Raw genomic sequence first — 16,840 nt, forward strand, 5'->3', positions numbered from 1 at the left:
AGCAGGACCTTCCCTTTTTCCCTCTCCTCTCTACCCTTTTGCCATAGCACATCTTTGCCTGGTCTGGGTACCACACATCCACTTCAGGACTAGAAAAGTTGGAACTAACTGCTTGGTAGGATCAGGCTAGTCTCGCCACAGTGACACTTCAACAATTTCCCATGTCTGTCACGTTAAAACTGAAGCTTCTCGCTTGGCTTAGATCTCCAGATCCTAAACGAATTACAGTGGCTGTTCTACTGAGGTATATGGTTATAGCCAATAGCTTCTCTAAACCAGGCAGAATAGGACGACAATTTCTGCTACTATGAATTTGAAATCAAAGGTCATATACCTTATCGCCCTTTTCTGATGAAAAGGTCTAATTTGTCATTGGTTTGCCTTGATGTTGCAAACTAATTCTGTGGGTGTATTTCTGTACTTATGTAAGTGATTACATTAAAGTCAATAGAAATTTTGGAAGTACTTCAGAGTAAGGTATTTACTTGAATAAGGGCTTGTATGATCATCCTTTGTTGAATTTGGCTCAAATCAAGGCCTACTATTCCCACACCAGTGTGTAAACATACAGCTCAAAATTAAAGAAAAATACAAGAAATTCCTAGCTCACCATATTACAACACATTATATTTTAGAAATTATTTACAGCTCAGTATTAGTATGTAACTGAAAATAACGGGCATTGTGTGGATTCATATTTTACATATTTCACATATAGTTAATCAACATATAAACAGCTATGTACTTGATGCATGATATACATGTAGTTGAATGCTAAATATCCCAAATAGCAGTGATACAAAAGGCATAATTTATATCTATTTTCAGTACCTTTACTTTTAATTTTGTGTCTTTATGACACAGTGGATAACTGTAAGCAGTGAGGAAATTCTAGTTTTCTGCAAAAATTGATGTCACAGCCTTTGGACTCTGTGTTGGGAGCATATAAGGTATCAGGTAAGCAGCCTTTTGCTTCAAAACCTGCACATTTTATTTTTTTGAAACATTAAATCAAAAGGTTTTTAAAAAATGATCATTGAGTAAGACTGACTGGTATCTCTCACATAACCTGCATGTTCCAATTCCACTATCTCTATCACGGTCACAAAGTTGTGCAAGGACGAAGTGTTGGAGTGGCAGCGAGTGGGCATAAAACAGAAGAGGAAAAAAAAGAGGCATTAGTGTTGCCATGATTACACTCAATTGCCTACATGTTCAAACATTCATGGAGATTAGTCAGCCTGATATGCATTGTTGCCATTTCTGCTTTGTGGCTGTATACAAGTACAAATCATTTCTATAGACAGAGATTCTGTTACTTCAGTCATCAAAGGAGCACTGTCTGGATAATAAACACTTTTATTTTTGTAGCTGGGAGCAGAATTATGGCATTCTGTTCTGCTATAACATTGACTTAAAATAGTGAAAAAAATACTACAGAATATTAAATAATTATAAAAATAGGATAAGCTCTTCTTACTTCTTCCTCTTCAGTTATTGGTTCCTATATTCAGAAAATGCACACAAGTCATTTTTATGTGTTTGATGAAAACTAACCATATGACTTAAAAACAACCACTTGGCACTAAAAAAGAAAGAATCTGGTTGTTCTTAAGAGAGGATAACTCCCAAAATATTCTGGTTCTAATATCAACATCCCCCCAAACCCATAGCCTAAGTTACTTGAACTTATTTGATTGCACTTATCTTCAAAAGTTTATTAACGTCAGTAGAAATTGTGGAGACAACAGAGCACTGAACACTGCACCAATATTACTGCAGCTTTGGTAATTATTTTTCCAGTAATGCTGAGAAATTTTATTATGACTAAATGTAGCAAAATTGCTGCCTTCACCACTAAAAAAAAATAAATCTACCATCTAAGGCCATGTTCCACAAAGAGGAGTTTGTGCATGGATTACAGAGCAGGACTGTGGCAGAGCAAAAAATCTTGAGGCAGCAAGAACAGAAGAAAGGGTGTATTTAAGACAACAGTTTAGGCTTTTTTCCATACCTTCAAAAGAAAAAAATACATTGCTTTTATTGACTGAAACACTGCACAGTCAGATTTGCTTTACTTAAATGTTCCCACAGATCTGACTGTGGAGTGTACGTCTGCACTTACCGCCAAGTCACCAAAAGCTTCAGTCCTCCAGCATCTTGTGAAGTGAAAGGTCAGCAGATAATGCAGAACTGAAAAAGATCTGTGAACTTTCCCCTTGGTAAGAAAATGCTAGAGTAATGGAATATTGCAAATAACTGTGGTTTGGCAAAATCTAAGAGTATGCTGTGATACACACAAGCCAGAATGGGTAGTTTCCAACTGGAGATCATGGTTAAAAAAGAACAAACCCTAAGCAAAGCAATTTCTTAGCCAGTGTTATCTTGTCAGTGTCTTTGTGTGCTGAAAAAACCTTTCTATTTTACTGACAAAATAATCTGCAGTGACACCAGGCCTACCTGCTAACTGAACATTAGCTGTACTGCACTAGGTCATATTTAGACATTTTTCTAGCTTTACTTTCATTGTGTATTAAAAACACGCCAAAAACTTGAAGGACCTCTATCCTGATCTCTATCCTGTCCCCCGATAGAAAGTCAATGTTTTGGGTTCACATGGCAAGGTTTTGGTAGCAAGGGGGGCTACAGGGGTGGCTTCTGTGAGAAGCTGCTAGAAGCTTCCCCTACATCTGACAGAGCCAATGCCACCCGGCTCCAAGATGGACTTGCTGCTGGCCAAGGCCAAGCCCATCAGGAAAAAACCCAACAAACTAGCAGCACCATTTGCAGCTAGAGAGAGGAGTGAGAATATGTGAGAGGAACAACTCTGCAGACACCAAGGTCAGTGAAGAAGGAGTGGGAGGAGGTGCTCCAGGCACCCGAGCAGAAATTCCCCTGCAGCTGGTGGAGAAGACCATGGTGAGGCAGGCTGTCCCCCTGCAGCCCATGGAGGATGATGGCTCATTTTGCCAACGACACCAAGCTGTGTGGTGTGGTTGACACACTGGAGGGAAGGGATGCCATCCAGAGGGACCTGGACAGGCTGGAGAGGTGGGCCTGTGCAAACTGCATGAAGTTCAACAAGGCCAAGTGCAAGGTCCTGCACGTGGGTTGGCACAATCCCAAGCACAACTACAGGCTGGGTGGGGAATGGATTGAAAGCAGCCCCGAGGAGAAGGACTTGGGGGTATTGAGTGATGAGAAGCTCAACATGAGCCGGCAGTGTGCACTTGCAGCCCAGAAAGCCAACCGTGTCCTGGGCTGCACCAAGAGAGGCGTGACCAGCAGGTCGAGGGAGGTGATCCTGCCCCTCTACTCCGCTCTGGTGAGACCCCACCTGGAGTACTGCGTCCAGCTCTGGGGGCCCCAGTACAGGAGAGACATGGAGCTGTTGGAGAGAGTCCAGAGGAGGGCCACGAAGCTGATCAGAGGGCTGGAGCACCTCTCCTATGAGGACAGGCTGAGAGAGTTGGGGTTGTTCAGCCTGGAGAAAAGAAGGCTCCGGGGAGATGTAATTGCAGCTTACCAGTACCTGAAGGGGCCTACAGGAAAGATCATGAAGGACTGTTTATGAGGGAGTGTAGTGACAGGACAAGAAGTAATGGGTTTAAGCTGAAGGAGGGCAGACTTAGATGTTAGAAAGAAATTCTTTACTGTTAGAGTGGTGAGGCACTGGAACAGGTTGCCCAGAGAGGTTGTGGAGGCCCCATCCCTGGAAGTGTTTAAGGCCAGGCTAAATGAGGCTTTGGGCTACCTGGTCTAATGAAGGATGTTCCTGCCCGCAGCAGGGGGGTTGGAACTAGATGATCTTTGAGGTCCCTTCCAACCCAAACCATTCTATGATTCTATGAAGGTGGAACAGATATCCACCTACAGCCTGTGGAAGACCCCATGCTGGAGCAGGGGTATGTACCTGAAGGAGGCTGTGACCCCCCAGCAGGCTCCTGGCAGGACATGTGGCCCCATGGAGAGAGGAGCCCATGCTGGAGCAGGTTTGCTGGCAGGACTTGTGACCCCGTGGGGGACCCACATCGGAGCAGTCTGTTCCTGAAGGACTGCACCCCATGGAAGGGACCCACGCTGGAGCAGTTGGTGAAGAACTGCAGCCCATGGGAAGGACTCAGTTGGGAGAAGTTGGTGAAGGACTGTCTCCCGTGCGAGAGACCCCACACTAGAGTAGGGCAAGAGTGCGAGGAGTCCTCCCCCTGAGGGAGGAAGGAGCAGCAGAGACAAGGTGTGATGAACTGACCACAACCCCCATTCCCCATCCCCCTGTGCTGCTGTGAGGGGAGGAGGGACAGACATCGGGAGTGAAGTTGAACCCAGGAAGAAGGGAGGGGTGGGAGGAGGTGTTTTAAGATTTTATTTCTCATGACTCTCCTTTGTTTTGCTTGGTAATAAATCAGATTAATTTTTTCTAAGTCAAGTCTGTTTTGCCTGTGATGGTAACTGGTGAGTGATCTCTCCCTGTCCTTATCTCGACCCATGAGCCTTTCATTCTCTCTCCCCTGTCCAGCTGAGGAGGGCAGTGACAGAGCAGCTTTGGTGGGCACCTGGCATCCAGCCATGGTCAACCCACCAGAATCTAATAAACTCCAAGATTACCCCACATCTTCTCTACGTAACTTTCCAGCAGTCCATTGTGAACATAGTTTGTGCAACCTCCTAGGAAGAAGTGAGAAATAGATATTACTTAGTCTTACTGGTCTTGGCTTTCTGGGTTTGTTTGGAAGGCACCTCGATGTTTTGATAGGTGGTGCCTGATTTTTACCAACAAAGCACTCTCTCTCGAATCAAAGATATTATTTCTTCATCCTGAAGCTTGTGTCACCACCATCACACTCTATCCAAAGGGAGCTGTTTTATAACAGTAATGTGACTTCATTTAACTCTGCATATGCCACGTTACAGCGAGGCAGGTGGCCTCACTTTCCATTTCTAGGGGAAGGCTGGACTCTTCAGCACTCCTGTAAATGTCTAATAGCACATTTTTCAAATCTGCTTTTACATACACATCCCAAACGAATGCTTTATCTTATATTGATATGATATCAGCTGATAGATACTTTAAAGTATATAAAGTATCTATCAGCTGATGCTGGTACACGATAAAGCTGGTAGCTTATTACTTAATTTTCGAAGTGTGAAAGAACACAAAATATTTTAAGTCCTCTGATCCTCCTCCTGTGATTTCAAATACAGTACCTTTTCCAAATAAGTGAAGAAATAGGAGTAACAAATTAGGGGAAGAAAAAAAAAAAATAAAGCAGCAAGACAACTGCCTTTACTGTTAATTCCTTTGTGCGAATTTAGCCTGGTTTTGCTGCAGGGACCGTGCGAATCGGTTGGGGTTGTTTTTGTCTAATAACGCTGCAACAGCACAATACCGGCTTCCTTTTGACGAGAGGACAGGAAATAAATTACGCGTTATTTTGAAAGCGCTGCCCCGGAGACGCCGCGCTGTCCGGTCACATTTCCGACCCGAGGCTGTCCCTCAGCCACCGGCCCCGAGTGCTCGCCGCCCTCGCCCGCGTCGCTCCGGGCCGCCGCTCGCCCCGCACCTGGCGCCCCCCGCCGCGGCGACGTTACAGCCCCCCCCCCCCCCCCGCCCAGGGGGAAAGCTCGGGCGAGCGCCGGGGGTGACGCCGTGCCCGCCGCCGCCGGGGCTGCCGCAGGGCCCGAACTCCCGCTGCCGTCCACCCGCCCACCCCGCCCAGGCCCGCGCCGCTGGCGGGGCCGGGGCCGGAGGCGGTGCCTGCTCCGGCAGGGCAGGCGGAAGGAAAGGGCCGGCCGCGGCCTGAGGCGAGCCGGGGCGCTGCCGGGCCGAGCTCCGGGGACCCGCGGCGCAGCCGGGGCCGAGCTCCGGGGGATCAACGGTGCAGCTGGGGCCGAGCTCCGGGGAACCCGCAGTGAACCCGGGGCCGAGCGCCGAAGAACCTGCGCATCTGCTGCCGCGGTCAGGCCCCGAGCGAGCGGCCGGGGCCGGGGGAGCCGGGCCACTGCCGGTGCCGCCCCGCGCCGCGCAGCCAATGGTGGTCGGCGGGGCGGGCTGCGCGGCGCCGGGCTGCGTTGTGCAACGCGCCGCGCTTTGAAGGCAACCATCGCCCCTGGGAGGCAGGGCTCATTCGGCATCTGTCACGGCAGGGCGGCCGCGGCCGGCGAGGAGCCGGTAGCCCCGGCGGCCCGATGAAGAACACCCGGCGGGGCCGACCTTCCCGCTGGGCATGAGCCACCCCCGCTAGGACCGGCGCGAAGCGGTGCCTCCGGCGGGGGCAGGATGACCCACATGCTGCAGGCGGCGGCCCGGAGGGTGCAATGGAGCAGGGCGGGCGCCGCGAAGAGGGCTGCGTGCCTGCTGGCTGCGGCGTACGGGCTCAGAATCCTCTATCCCATCATCCGCAGGCGCATGAAGCGGGCGGGCTGCAAAGGCGGCTCGCAGGATGCCGGCCGGGCTGAAGGGGGCCGGGAGGCGCCGCACCGCGCCGGCAGCCGGGGCAGAGCCTCTCCGGCGGTCAACGCGGAATTTTTCAAGCAGCTGCTGGAACTTCGCAAGCTGTTCTTCCCAAAGCTGGTGAGCGCCGAGCTGGGCTTGCTCTGCCTCCACTCGGTCGCTCTGGTTTCCAGGACCTTCCTCTCCATCTATGTGGCCGCCCTCGATGGGAAGATTGTGAAAAGCATCGTGGAAAAAAAGCCCAGGAGCTTTGTCTTCAAATTAATCAAATGGCTGATGATTGCAATCCCGGCCACTTTCGTGAACAGCACCATACGGTACCTGGAGTGCAAGCTGGCCCTCGCCTTCCGCACGCGCCTGGTGGATCACGCCTATGAGACCTACTTTGCCAACCAGACTTACTACAGAGTGATCAGCATGGATGGGCGGCTGGCCAACCCTGACCAGTCCCTCACTGAGGACATCATGATGTTCTCGCAGTCCGTGGCGCATCTCTACTCCAACCTCACCAAGCCCATCCTGGATGTTGTACTCACCTCCTACACCCTCATCCGCACAGCACGGTCCCGGGGTGCTAACCCCATTGGGCCCACGCTCCTGGCTGGGCTCGTCGTCTACGCTACAGCCCGTGTGCTCAAAGCCTGCTCGCCCAAGTTTGGCAAGCTGGTGGCTGAGGAGGCGCACAAGAAGGGCTATCTGCGCTTCATGCATTCGCGCATCATTGCCAATGTGGAGGAAATCGCCTTTTACCGAGGGCACAAGGTAAGGAGGAGAGAAATTGGAGGGTGTTGGGGTTGCCCCTGCAGTGCCAGAGCTGACCTGCGCTTCCCCTGCTGCCCTCCCTGAGCACTTTGGGTCCCTCTGACATTTAAACCTGTTTATGGCTAGCACTTCCCGTTTCCTAGGAAAATGCCGTCTCAGGGGCGGTATCTGGGGGAGCAGACCGTAGTTCCCTTGTGCTCTAACAATGTTCCTGTTTGCAGTGGATCCTATGCTTTTCTAGAAAGCTAATCTCCGTTCTTGTTTTTTCCCCAACCAGTTCATTCCATTTAACTTTTCCATGCTTTTTTTTTTTTTCACCCATGTTTATGAACTACCAGATTTAATGCTGCAGAAACAGCAACCAGGCACACCAGAGAGTCTAGGGGAAAACTGTGATAGTACAGAGAGCACTACAACCTTTGACACTCTTTTACATAGCTAAGCAAAGATGTAGTCATCAGAGTCTTAAAATAGCTTAAGTACAGTACTTCAGCAGTCACAGTTACATAAACTAAAGGCTTGTTTTAAAGCCACCTTATCAAGGAACTCTTCATATTTTTATTAGAAGTGAATTTTGGCTGTAACACCTCTCAAACACAATATGGAAAAAAAAGTTGTTTCATGTAAAGTGAAAATGAAAGCTGGAAACCAGCCTGAAGTATTACTCCTTCAGTCCAATCAATGATTATATAATGTAAATGGTTTATTTTGGTAGAAGCAATTATTCTCAAAAGATGCCTATAGCAATGTTTTAAGTACAGCTGAATTAAACATTTTTTCAATTCCCACATATACTGGCTTGAACTGAATGCATTGTATCATATTGCCTTGCAACTGTCTTTGACTTGTTAAACCTCTTGGGATAGTTCTCTCTTCCTCCAGACTTCTTGTAAAAACAAGCAGCATTGCAGTTTGGGGATCAGCTCTGCAACTTTAAGTCATTGAAGATAATTGATCCCCAAACACTTCCCAATATGAGGAATTTCAGTTGCTGTGAAACTCTACAGCTGCAACTTCATTAAAAGGATATGGAATCAATTTTATTTTGGTTGTTAGAATCAGCTGTTGTGACTGCCTGGTATCTTGTTCTTGTATATATCAGAGATCTTAAAAAAGCTGAAAACCTGCCAAAGTGTTATCAAGGGACAATAGTGTAAATAAGAACCAAGTCCACTGACTTCCATAAAGCTGTGCACTTTTGCTGTGAGACTGCAGCACTGTGGAAATAAAGTACAACGCAGCAGATGTGACTCAGAAGTCACAGTACCCGGTTATTTTATGCACGTATGTGATCTTGTATGACGTGTGCATCTTTGTTGCATTGTATAAATGTTTTATTTTTTACCTGCAGATAGAAATGAAACAACTGCAAAAAAGCTACAAGGCTTTGGCAGATCAAATGAATCTCATTTTGTCCAAACGTTTATGGTACATCATGATAGAGCAGTTCCTGATGAAGTATGTCTGGAGTAGCTGTGGTATGATTATGGTCGCTGTGCCCATCATCACCGCAACAGGATTTGCAGATGGCGGTAATACCATTTTTGACTTAATTTCTAGATGTTTCTTTAAAGTTATGTTCTCAAAAGACTGTACTTCCCCTGAATGCCATTCATATTTATTATTCACAGACTTTATTACAGTGTCCATGTCTTGTGCGTAACTTTCAAGCATAGCAAGTCAGCTAAGGAAAGAACAATACAAAAGATCCAGCTTTGAACATAAGCCTGATAAACAGCATGAGTTCAGGTCTTAGAGGATCCTCATGTCACATGAGATTATAATGATAATTGCAGTCCTTTTTTGCTAGCCACTGCTGGGGTGACAGGCTGATTTTTGCAGCATCTTCTGCTACTTTACGAAATGATACTATTAACTTTCTTAGAGTGCTTATCTCCTTCCATAAACCATGGTGTAATTATAGGTAATTATTTACCTATGTGTTGACCTGTTAGGAACCGCTGGTTTTCCCTGACTCCCTGGGAGAAGAGAAGGTGAAATTCAGACTTTAGGCTTGGATTGTGTAATTTTTGACATCCTATCACAACTTTCAAGGAAGTGAAAGGACACTCAAGTAGTGTTGTTATTGCAGATGCTATTAAAAAAAAAAAAAAGAGGGAGAGAGCAGAAAGAAAAGTAATTAAGGAGGGGTAGTGAAAGGCAAGTGGGAAAGTTTGCCTCAACAGGTTTCCTTATGCGCAGTTAGAAACGTAGAATATATTACAAATTCCGTAGGATTCTTTAAGCACAAGTCCTACAATGTCTGCAGAAGGATCAGTTCTAAGTTGGGTACATTTAATCAGGAATGAGTGAATTACTTTCAGTGCAGGTCTTGGTAATTATATTCCAAATCAGGGCTGTCCAACTGGACAAGCTTGGTTTGACCTGTAGGATGACTTTGTGCAGCCCCTACATGATTTAGCTTACTTGCAGTGGTGTCAGTACATGGCTGGGTGTTCAGCTGTCTGAGCTGCTGCCCATCATGTGGCTCTGGAGGGCACTATATCAAGATCAGGGGGACGATCACTGCCCTAGTCCTGCTGGCCACACTATGGCTGATACAAGCCAGGATGCTGTTGGCCTTCTGGGCCATCTGGGCACACTGCTGGCTCATATTAAGCTGGCTGTCGACCAACACCCCCAGGTCCTTTTCCGTAGGGCAGCTTTCCAGCCACTCTTGCCCAAGCCTGTAGCGTTGCCTGGGGTTGTTGTGACCCAAGTGCAGGACGTGGCACTTGGCCTTGTTGAACTTCATACAGTTGGCCTCGGCCCATGGATCCAGCCTGTCCAGATCCCTCTGCAGAGCCTTCCTACCCTCCAGCAGATCAACACTCCCACCCAACTTGGTGTCATCTGCAACCTTACTGAGGAGGCACTCGATCCCCTCATCCAGGTCGTTGATAAAGACATTAAAGAGAACTGGCCCCAGCCCTGGTCCCTGGGGAACACCACTTGTGATCGGCCGCCAACTGGATTTAACTCCACTCACCACAACTCTTTGGGCCCAGCCATCCGGCCAGTTTTTTACCCAGTGAAGCATACATCTGTCCAAGCTGTGAGCAGCCAGTTTCTCCAGGAGAATGCTGTGGGAAACGGTGTCACAGGCTTTACTGAAGTCCAGGTAGACAACATCCACAGCCTTTCCTTCATCCACTAAGCAGGTCACCTTGTCATAGAAGAAGATCAGGTAGGTCAAGCAGGACCTGCCTTTCATAAACCCACGCTGACTGGGTCTGATCACCTGGTTGTCCTGTATGTCCCACATGATGGCACTCAGGACGATCTGCTCCATAACCTTCGCTGGCACTGAGGTCAGACTGTCAGGCCTGTAGTTCCCCAGATCCTCCTTCCAGCCCTTCTTGTGGATGGGCGTCACTTTGGCTAACCTCCAGTCAACTGGGACCTCCCCGGTTAGCCAGGATAGCTGATAAATGATGGAAAGTGGCTTGGTGAGCACTCCCACCAGCTCCCTCAGCACCCTTGGGTGGATCCCATCCAGCCCCATAGGCTTGTGTGTGTCTAAGTGGTGCAGCAGGTCGCTAACTATTTCTCCTTGGGTTACGGGGGCTTCATTCTGCTCCCCATCTCTGTCTTCCAGCTCAGGGGGATGGGTACCCAGAGGACAACTGGTCTTACTATTAAGGACTGAGGCAAAGGTGTCATTAAGTACCTCATCCTTTTCCTCATCCTTTTCACTATGTTTCCCCCCCAACAAATAAAGGATGGAGATTCTCCTTAGCTGTCCTTATGTTGTTAATGTATTTATAGAAACATTTTTTATTGTCTTTTATGGCAGTAGCCAGATTAAATTCTAGTTGGACTTTGGCCTTTCTCAGTTTTTTCCCTGTATAGTGTCACGACATACTTATAGTCTCCCTGAGTTGCCTGTCCCTTCTTCCAAAGGTCATAAACTCCTTTTTTCCCTGAGTTCCAGCCAAATAAAGCACAGGGCTTATTATGGAGACCTGAGGCCCGTCATGATGGATTGCAAACATAATACTGACAAATCAACACTGTCAAGACCAATTCAAAGTGTAACAGGTATTCGAAGAATCAAGCAGACTTGCACTTACCAGTGATCTGCTTGGGAGAACACTGCTTTGTGCCTCAGCAGGTCAGATGCAAGTTTGTTCATATCTGAAGAAACAGGTAGTGGATTTATTACTTTAGGATAAAGCACCAGAATCAGAGATATTCACAAAACTGTCACCATGACCAGATCTGAGACTAAAGTATAAAGCAATAGATTTTGTACACTTATTCAGGGGAAAAAAAAAAGAAAAAAAAAAAGAAAAAAAAAAGTAAAAAATAATCCTGCAATAAAAAGAAAAAAGAATCTTTTATGACGGCGATATTTCTGACTGAAATTTGCTAATTCTGTTACATATTTCAGGGAAGAAATTAACTGGCAAAGCCAAGATATTTGATAACATTTCTCATTCTTTTTGTATTAAACGATTGTCATTCCAAATGTTGTGTTTCTCATTAGTTTCTGGAAAGTAACTATTTTTGGAAGCAAGACTTTGATTTCTCTAGACACAGTGAACACTTATCTTTGTTTATAAAACAAGTATGACTATCAATTACATAAATGAAGATGAAAAGGGAAACGTTAGATTCTGTGTGAAACAGAGACAGCCTGTCTGCCCTGGTACAATGCACCACTTCTTCAAACACAGGAGGAAAGCCATATGAAAAATGTTTTGGATGAAAAGCTCAAGAAAAGTAATCTTGGTGGGTTAGGCATGTAATATAAGAGCTTGTGCTTATATTACATAAACTCATAAACTGTATATAATTTTAATTTTTCAGAAACCCCTAGAAGTATGCCTACAATGACCGATGCAGTGGCTGGCAGAGATCTCCAAACTCTTGGTAGATGAGCTAGCCCGGGTGCTGGAAGCAGCCGTCAGTAAATTCTGCATTTACATACAGGAGGAATGCTGCATTAGTGTAGTTAAACTATACCCGACTCCTGAATGGTTTCATTTCGGTGGTTCTACGTAGCATGGGCTGCATGGGCTATAATCCCATTAGTAAAAATTGGTTCTCTGAGAAGTGACAAACAATTTTCAATTTATTTTTTACTAATGAATTAACTGAATTCTCTCTGTCCCCTAAGTTTATTCTTCTTGGAGTGGAAATGACTTTTTAAAATAAGTGAGGACTACATGAGCAAGAGTTTTGTAATCGCTCTCTTTGCAAGAGGTTTTCTGTCCTTTTTTTTTTTTAAACATACCTCTCATTGTGTCCCAGGTGGCTAGATTACATACAACTAGTTGACAGTGTACTGATGTTGTACAATTTAAGCTAAAAAATTTGAACATGTATCTCAATTAAAATTGTTATAAAAAACTTCTGAGGCCAGAAAGAGTAACATATAGATGGTGTGTGTGTATATATATATGCAAAATTATGATGTAAGAATTTTTAAAAAGTTTTCCCTAAATTATCCATAGTATATTTCAGTGATTCAGATGTAATTACATAGGGATACCTTTATGGATGTATAAATGAAAACAATATTTAGATTTAACTAACAAAGACAGAAATATACATCTGGCTTTGGTACTAGACACCAGATTTCTAGAATCTGATCTTGTCAGGGAATTGAGACAGTTACCAAGTAAAAAAAATATATTGTTTGTTATACTCTTGCATTGCTTGACTTAGCCCATAAAATTCAGAGTCACATCACACCTGCGGAGAATTCCTCCTAGATTTTATTGACCATAAGCACTGTGCAAACATCACGGTGGATGTTCATAACACTTGCTAATACAGCAGTTGCCACACTGGATCCACCTGTTACCCTGCCTAGCCTGATGCCCAGCAGCAGCTTAGCTTAAAAAAGAAGCTTTAAAAAAAACTTTACAAACTTAAGAAAAAATACTAATATCCGGACCCTGTTCAGCATCAGACTTAAACAATATATGAAGAGATATATAAAGTTCTCTAATGCAGAAAACCCTTGAGACCTTTCTTGAAAAATCTTTACGAGTGGTTTACTACACATTGTTGTCTTCTTTTCTGTAGATGCAACTATTAACACTGAAATGACATTGTCTTAAAATACTCAGCCGCTTCTTTTTAAATCTTCATTTCTTCAAGAAGCAAACATTGCAAGTTGACTGTGCTGTGTAAATCTGTAGGTCACATGGTACCAAGAGTATATGTAGATATGTTAAATGTAAACATATTTATTTCTCATGTATCTTCTGTAATTTCTGCTGCTGTTTTGTGCTTGCCTGTTGCTGCTGACATGTTCTTATGAGACAACTCCTTTCTTTGGAGCAAGAGTTTTCCTGCTAATAGGATGCAGTGTCATAAACAAAGTATCACAACTTTGTTCTGGGGTCAGATGAAGACAGAAACTGTGTTGTGAGAGAGAGGTATCCTACTTAAACCATACCTTTGATAAGAAAAGAGCTTATTGCTTTCTTATAGAAATACAATCATGTTGCCAAATTTCCATCAATACAAATGTTTCCTTTTATATGAAGTCAGTAAAAAAGTAAGGCTGAAATCGAATAATTGCAAAAGTAGTAAAAATGCTATTAAAAATCTCTGCTTAGGTTTCACTTTTTCATGTTTTTAAAAAAATAGGTTGAATAATGATATATTAAAAGGAAAATTATATATGTAGACAAGTAGTATAAAATAATAGGAAGTTTTGCATAACAAGATGAATTCCATATTCTTTGTTATACTTATTTTTTGTTACCAAGTTAGCTATGCTAGTTACACTCACCAATTATTTTTGAAAGGTTGTCTTTGTAGAGTTAACTTTTTTTTTAATTTAAAAGCTGATCTATAATGGCTCACATTCTAATCATAATTTAGTTTTGTAGAGATAATTTTCAGAAGGATGTTTTAACAGAAAACTTTTTTTTTACTTTTAGAGTTGGAAGATGGCCAGAAACAGGCAATGGTTAGTGAAAGAACAGAAGCTTTTACTACATCACGAAACCTGCTGATTTCTGGAGCAGATGCTATTGAAAGGATTATGTCTTCATACAAAGAGGTACTGTATATCACTCATGTATTAAACAGAAAAGAAAATAAAGTAAAACAGAATTTACATTTAATATAAAATGTAAAAAAACCCATGCATTTTTTTGAGGCAAATTCTATTGCAACTAAATCCACAGAGATCTTTGAACTGATAGTTTGATCTTTAGAGTTAAGTCTGCAAAGAGTCTAAAGCGTACAGCTGCCAGTGTGGTGCTATATGTAAATGTCATTTTTAATACCTGTGTTCAGGTGCCTTCAGAAAGCAATAGAAGTTCCTGGAATGTGTGTGATAAAAGTTCAAATTCCTCCTCTCATTGGAGCACAGACCTGAATTCAGGTTGTCTGTCTCCAGTGTATTGGGACTCTTCTGTTGGCAGTGTCGTGATTTGTATAAAATACAAAGAGAATTGAATACTTATTTCCTGGGTGCCTAAACTGTAGAGCTCTTTTCAGTATCTTGTGAACCTGTTAAATTGTAATTTTGCAAAGTAGAGAAATTTTAGCAGGAAAAAATCCACTTTGGGACAGCAGATAGTCTAGAAGTACAGGATGTTCATCTGGAAGATCAGAGATGTTGTTTCAGGTCCTTACTCAAATTCCAGTAAAGCTGGGCTTTTATCTGTGGTCTCTCTTGGGGATTTCTCTAGGTGCCGGCTGTTAAGCTAAAGAAAAGTGAGGTAGCACTGTTATTCTCTCCAATAATTCCTTCTGAGTGTTGGTTCTGCATTTGTTTAATTGGTTTTTGCTCATCCCTTTGGTGAGGACCCCTTTTCCCAGTGCAATGCGAGGAAGCACGCATTAGCTAGGCAGCTAATCAAAGGCTACGGATTCCGTTACTTGGAATCCAGCCGTAATAGCTACAGCTTTGTAAGTTGGAAGAGGAGGGGTAGTTTGACGCCTTCAGATATGGACTCTGACAAAACCAGAGTCTGTGCTTTTTTCAGGAGGAGTTCTTCTAATGGACTGTGATTTTGGCCTATGCCCCTTTAGCTGTTCCCCAGCTTGGCCTCTGCTCCAAATACTGCCAGATAACCTATTATATACTGATGTCATTTCTATTTTATTTTCAACATTCAAGTCATTTATATAATGTACATGGGGACTTAGAAACATTGTGGGTTTATTTTTTGGAAACAAAAATTCCCATGCGGTACCAGGAACAACTGAACAAACTCACTTTGTTTATAACATGGTGAGATTTTAATCCAGATAGCATGAGATCAAAGACCAGTTCTATGAATTTCCATCTTAATTTTACATTTATATTTCTCTTCCAGAGACACTGCAGTATTTTAACCACATTGTCATTCCCATTTCATGATTCAGGAGTTTCCAAAGAAGGACAGTGTACTTCAATCCACTTCAAGTGGTAGTGAAGTTGCAGTTCTTGCCCACCTGGCCCACCAAAGCCATCCCTTTCTAGTCAACGTAATTCAGTGTGCAGATAAGGTGGGCTCAACTTTTTTTTGCAGGGCAATAGTTTAGATGGTAGTATTTTGTGTTTTGCGAGTTTGTAGGGTCATGGTTCAGAAACTTACTACAAGTTATGTTTCTTCTGGGGCACCATTGGTACAAGTTTCATTCATCACATGCAGGATTCTCTCCATCAAATGCCACTGCCGACGCTGTACGGAGTGCTCAGTCCTGGCACAAGCTCCTGCTGGAGTTGCTAGAAAGACTCCAGCATAGAGAATGATGTTACAGCTCCTATATGCTACCTGCTGCCTCAAGTGGTGTTAGCCCAGTACTTTTCACAGCTGTTAATGCAATTAACCAATAGTGCAAAACAATATACAGCTGATGAAAGATTGAGTGATTACTCTTTTTAAACTGATTTTTTTCGAGAAGTTGTATACTTCTTAACATCCAGTGGAGTGATGGTCTTGTGGCCAGAACTAGCACTCACTTCTGAATCTGGCACAAACAGTGGAATTTACAGAGGATTTTATATGGGAATAATGTACATCCATAGCAGGTGAACTCAATCCTGGGATGTATGTGTTTAACCACAGCCAGCTAATGATTTTATCATCTTGAACTTATTTTCTTGCTATTCTTGTCTTGCACTCTGCATTTAGTAGACAAATTCATTCTTTTAAAACCATCTAATAATACATTTATAATAAGATGCCTAGGTTTAACCCTTTGCTGCCAGCAGATGGAGGCAGTTCTTTAGGAGCTCTTGGTGGTGTCGCTGCCCACAAACAAGAAGTTGTCAGGTCCAGATGTCTGTTTTTTCTCTCTTCACCAGGTGGAAATTGTGATAAAAGGACCAAACCCAGGAGAAATCCTTTTAAGAGACCTCACCATCTTAAAAATGCCCAGTTGTAATCCAAGAACTCAGATTTAGTTCTGGTACTTTAGCATGCAGTTGACAGAAGAGTAATTTCTTTTTCGTACCATGTTTTAGATTAGGATGCCCTGGTGCTGCCTGTTTTAGACAGAAAAGCACACCTTTCCCACAGGAGGTTTCAGTAATACAGGGAAGTAAATATAAATAATTACAGAAGCCAATTTTTCTCACTTCTGTGGACCTTTATTTTGCTGGGAAATGCAGAGATTTTGTTTTTCTCTTGTATGATAGGCTCTCTATTTTCAGATATGCTAATAGCT

The 16,840-nt window shown here is 43.9% G+C and overlaps 1 protein-coding gene across 1 annotated transcript in view; it reads left to right on the forward strand.

Annotated features, from left to right (window-relative positions):
- Positions 1-5,770: 5,770 nt before the first annotated feature.
- ABCD2 (ATP binding cassette subfamily D member 2) overlaps positions 5,771-16,840 on the forward strand; it is a 52,556-nt gene continuing 41,486 nt past the window's right edge. Inside the window, exons 1-3 of the mRNA XM_075742064.1 lie at positions 5,771-7,213; positions 8,565-8,745; positions 14,116-14,237. Of these exons, the coding sequence (XP_075598179.1) occupies positions 6,278-7,213; positions 8,565-8,745; positions 14,116-14,237 (1,239 nt within the window). The 5' untranslated portion in view covers positions 5,771-6,277. The remainder of the gene's footprint in view (positions 7,214-8,564; positions 8,746-14,115; positions 14,238-16,840) is intronic.

This window comes from Balearica regulorum, chromosome 1 (genome assembly GCF_011004875.1).
Source record: "Balearica regulorum gibbericeps isolate bBalReg1 chromosome 1, bBalReg1.pri, whole genome shotgun sequence".
In the NCBI taxonomy this organism is placed as follows: Eukaryota; Metazoa; Chordata; class Aves; order Gruiformes; family Gruidae; genus Balearica; species Balearica regulorum.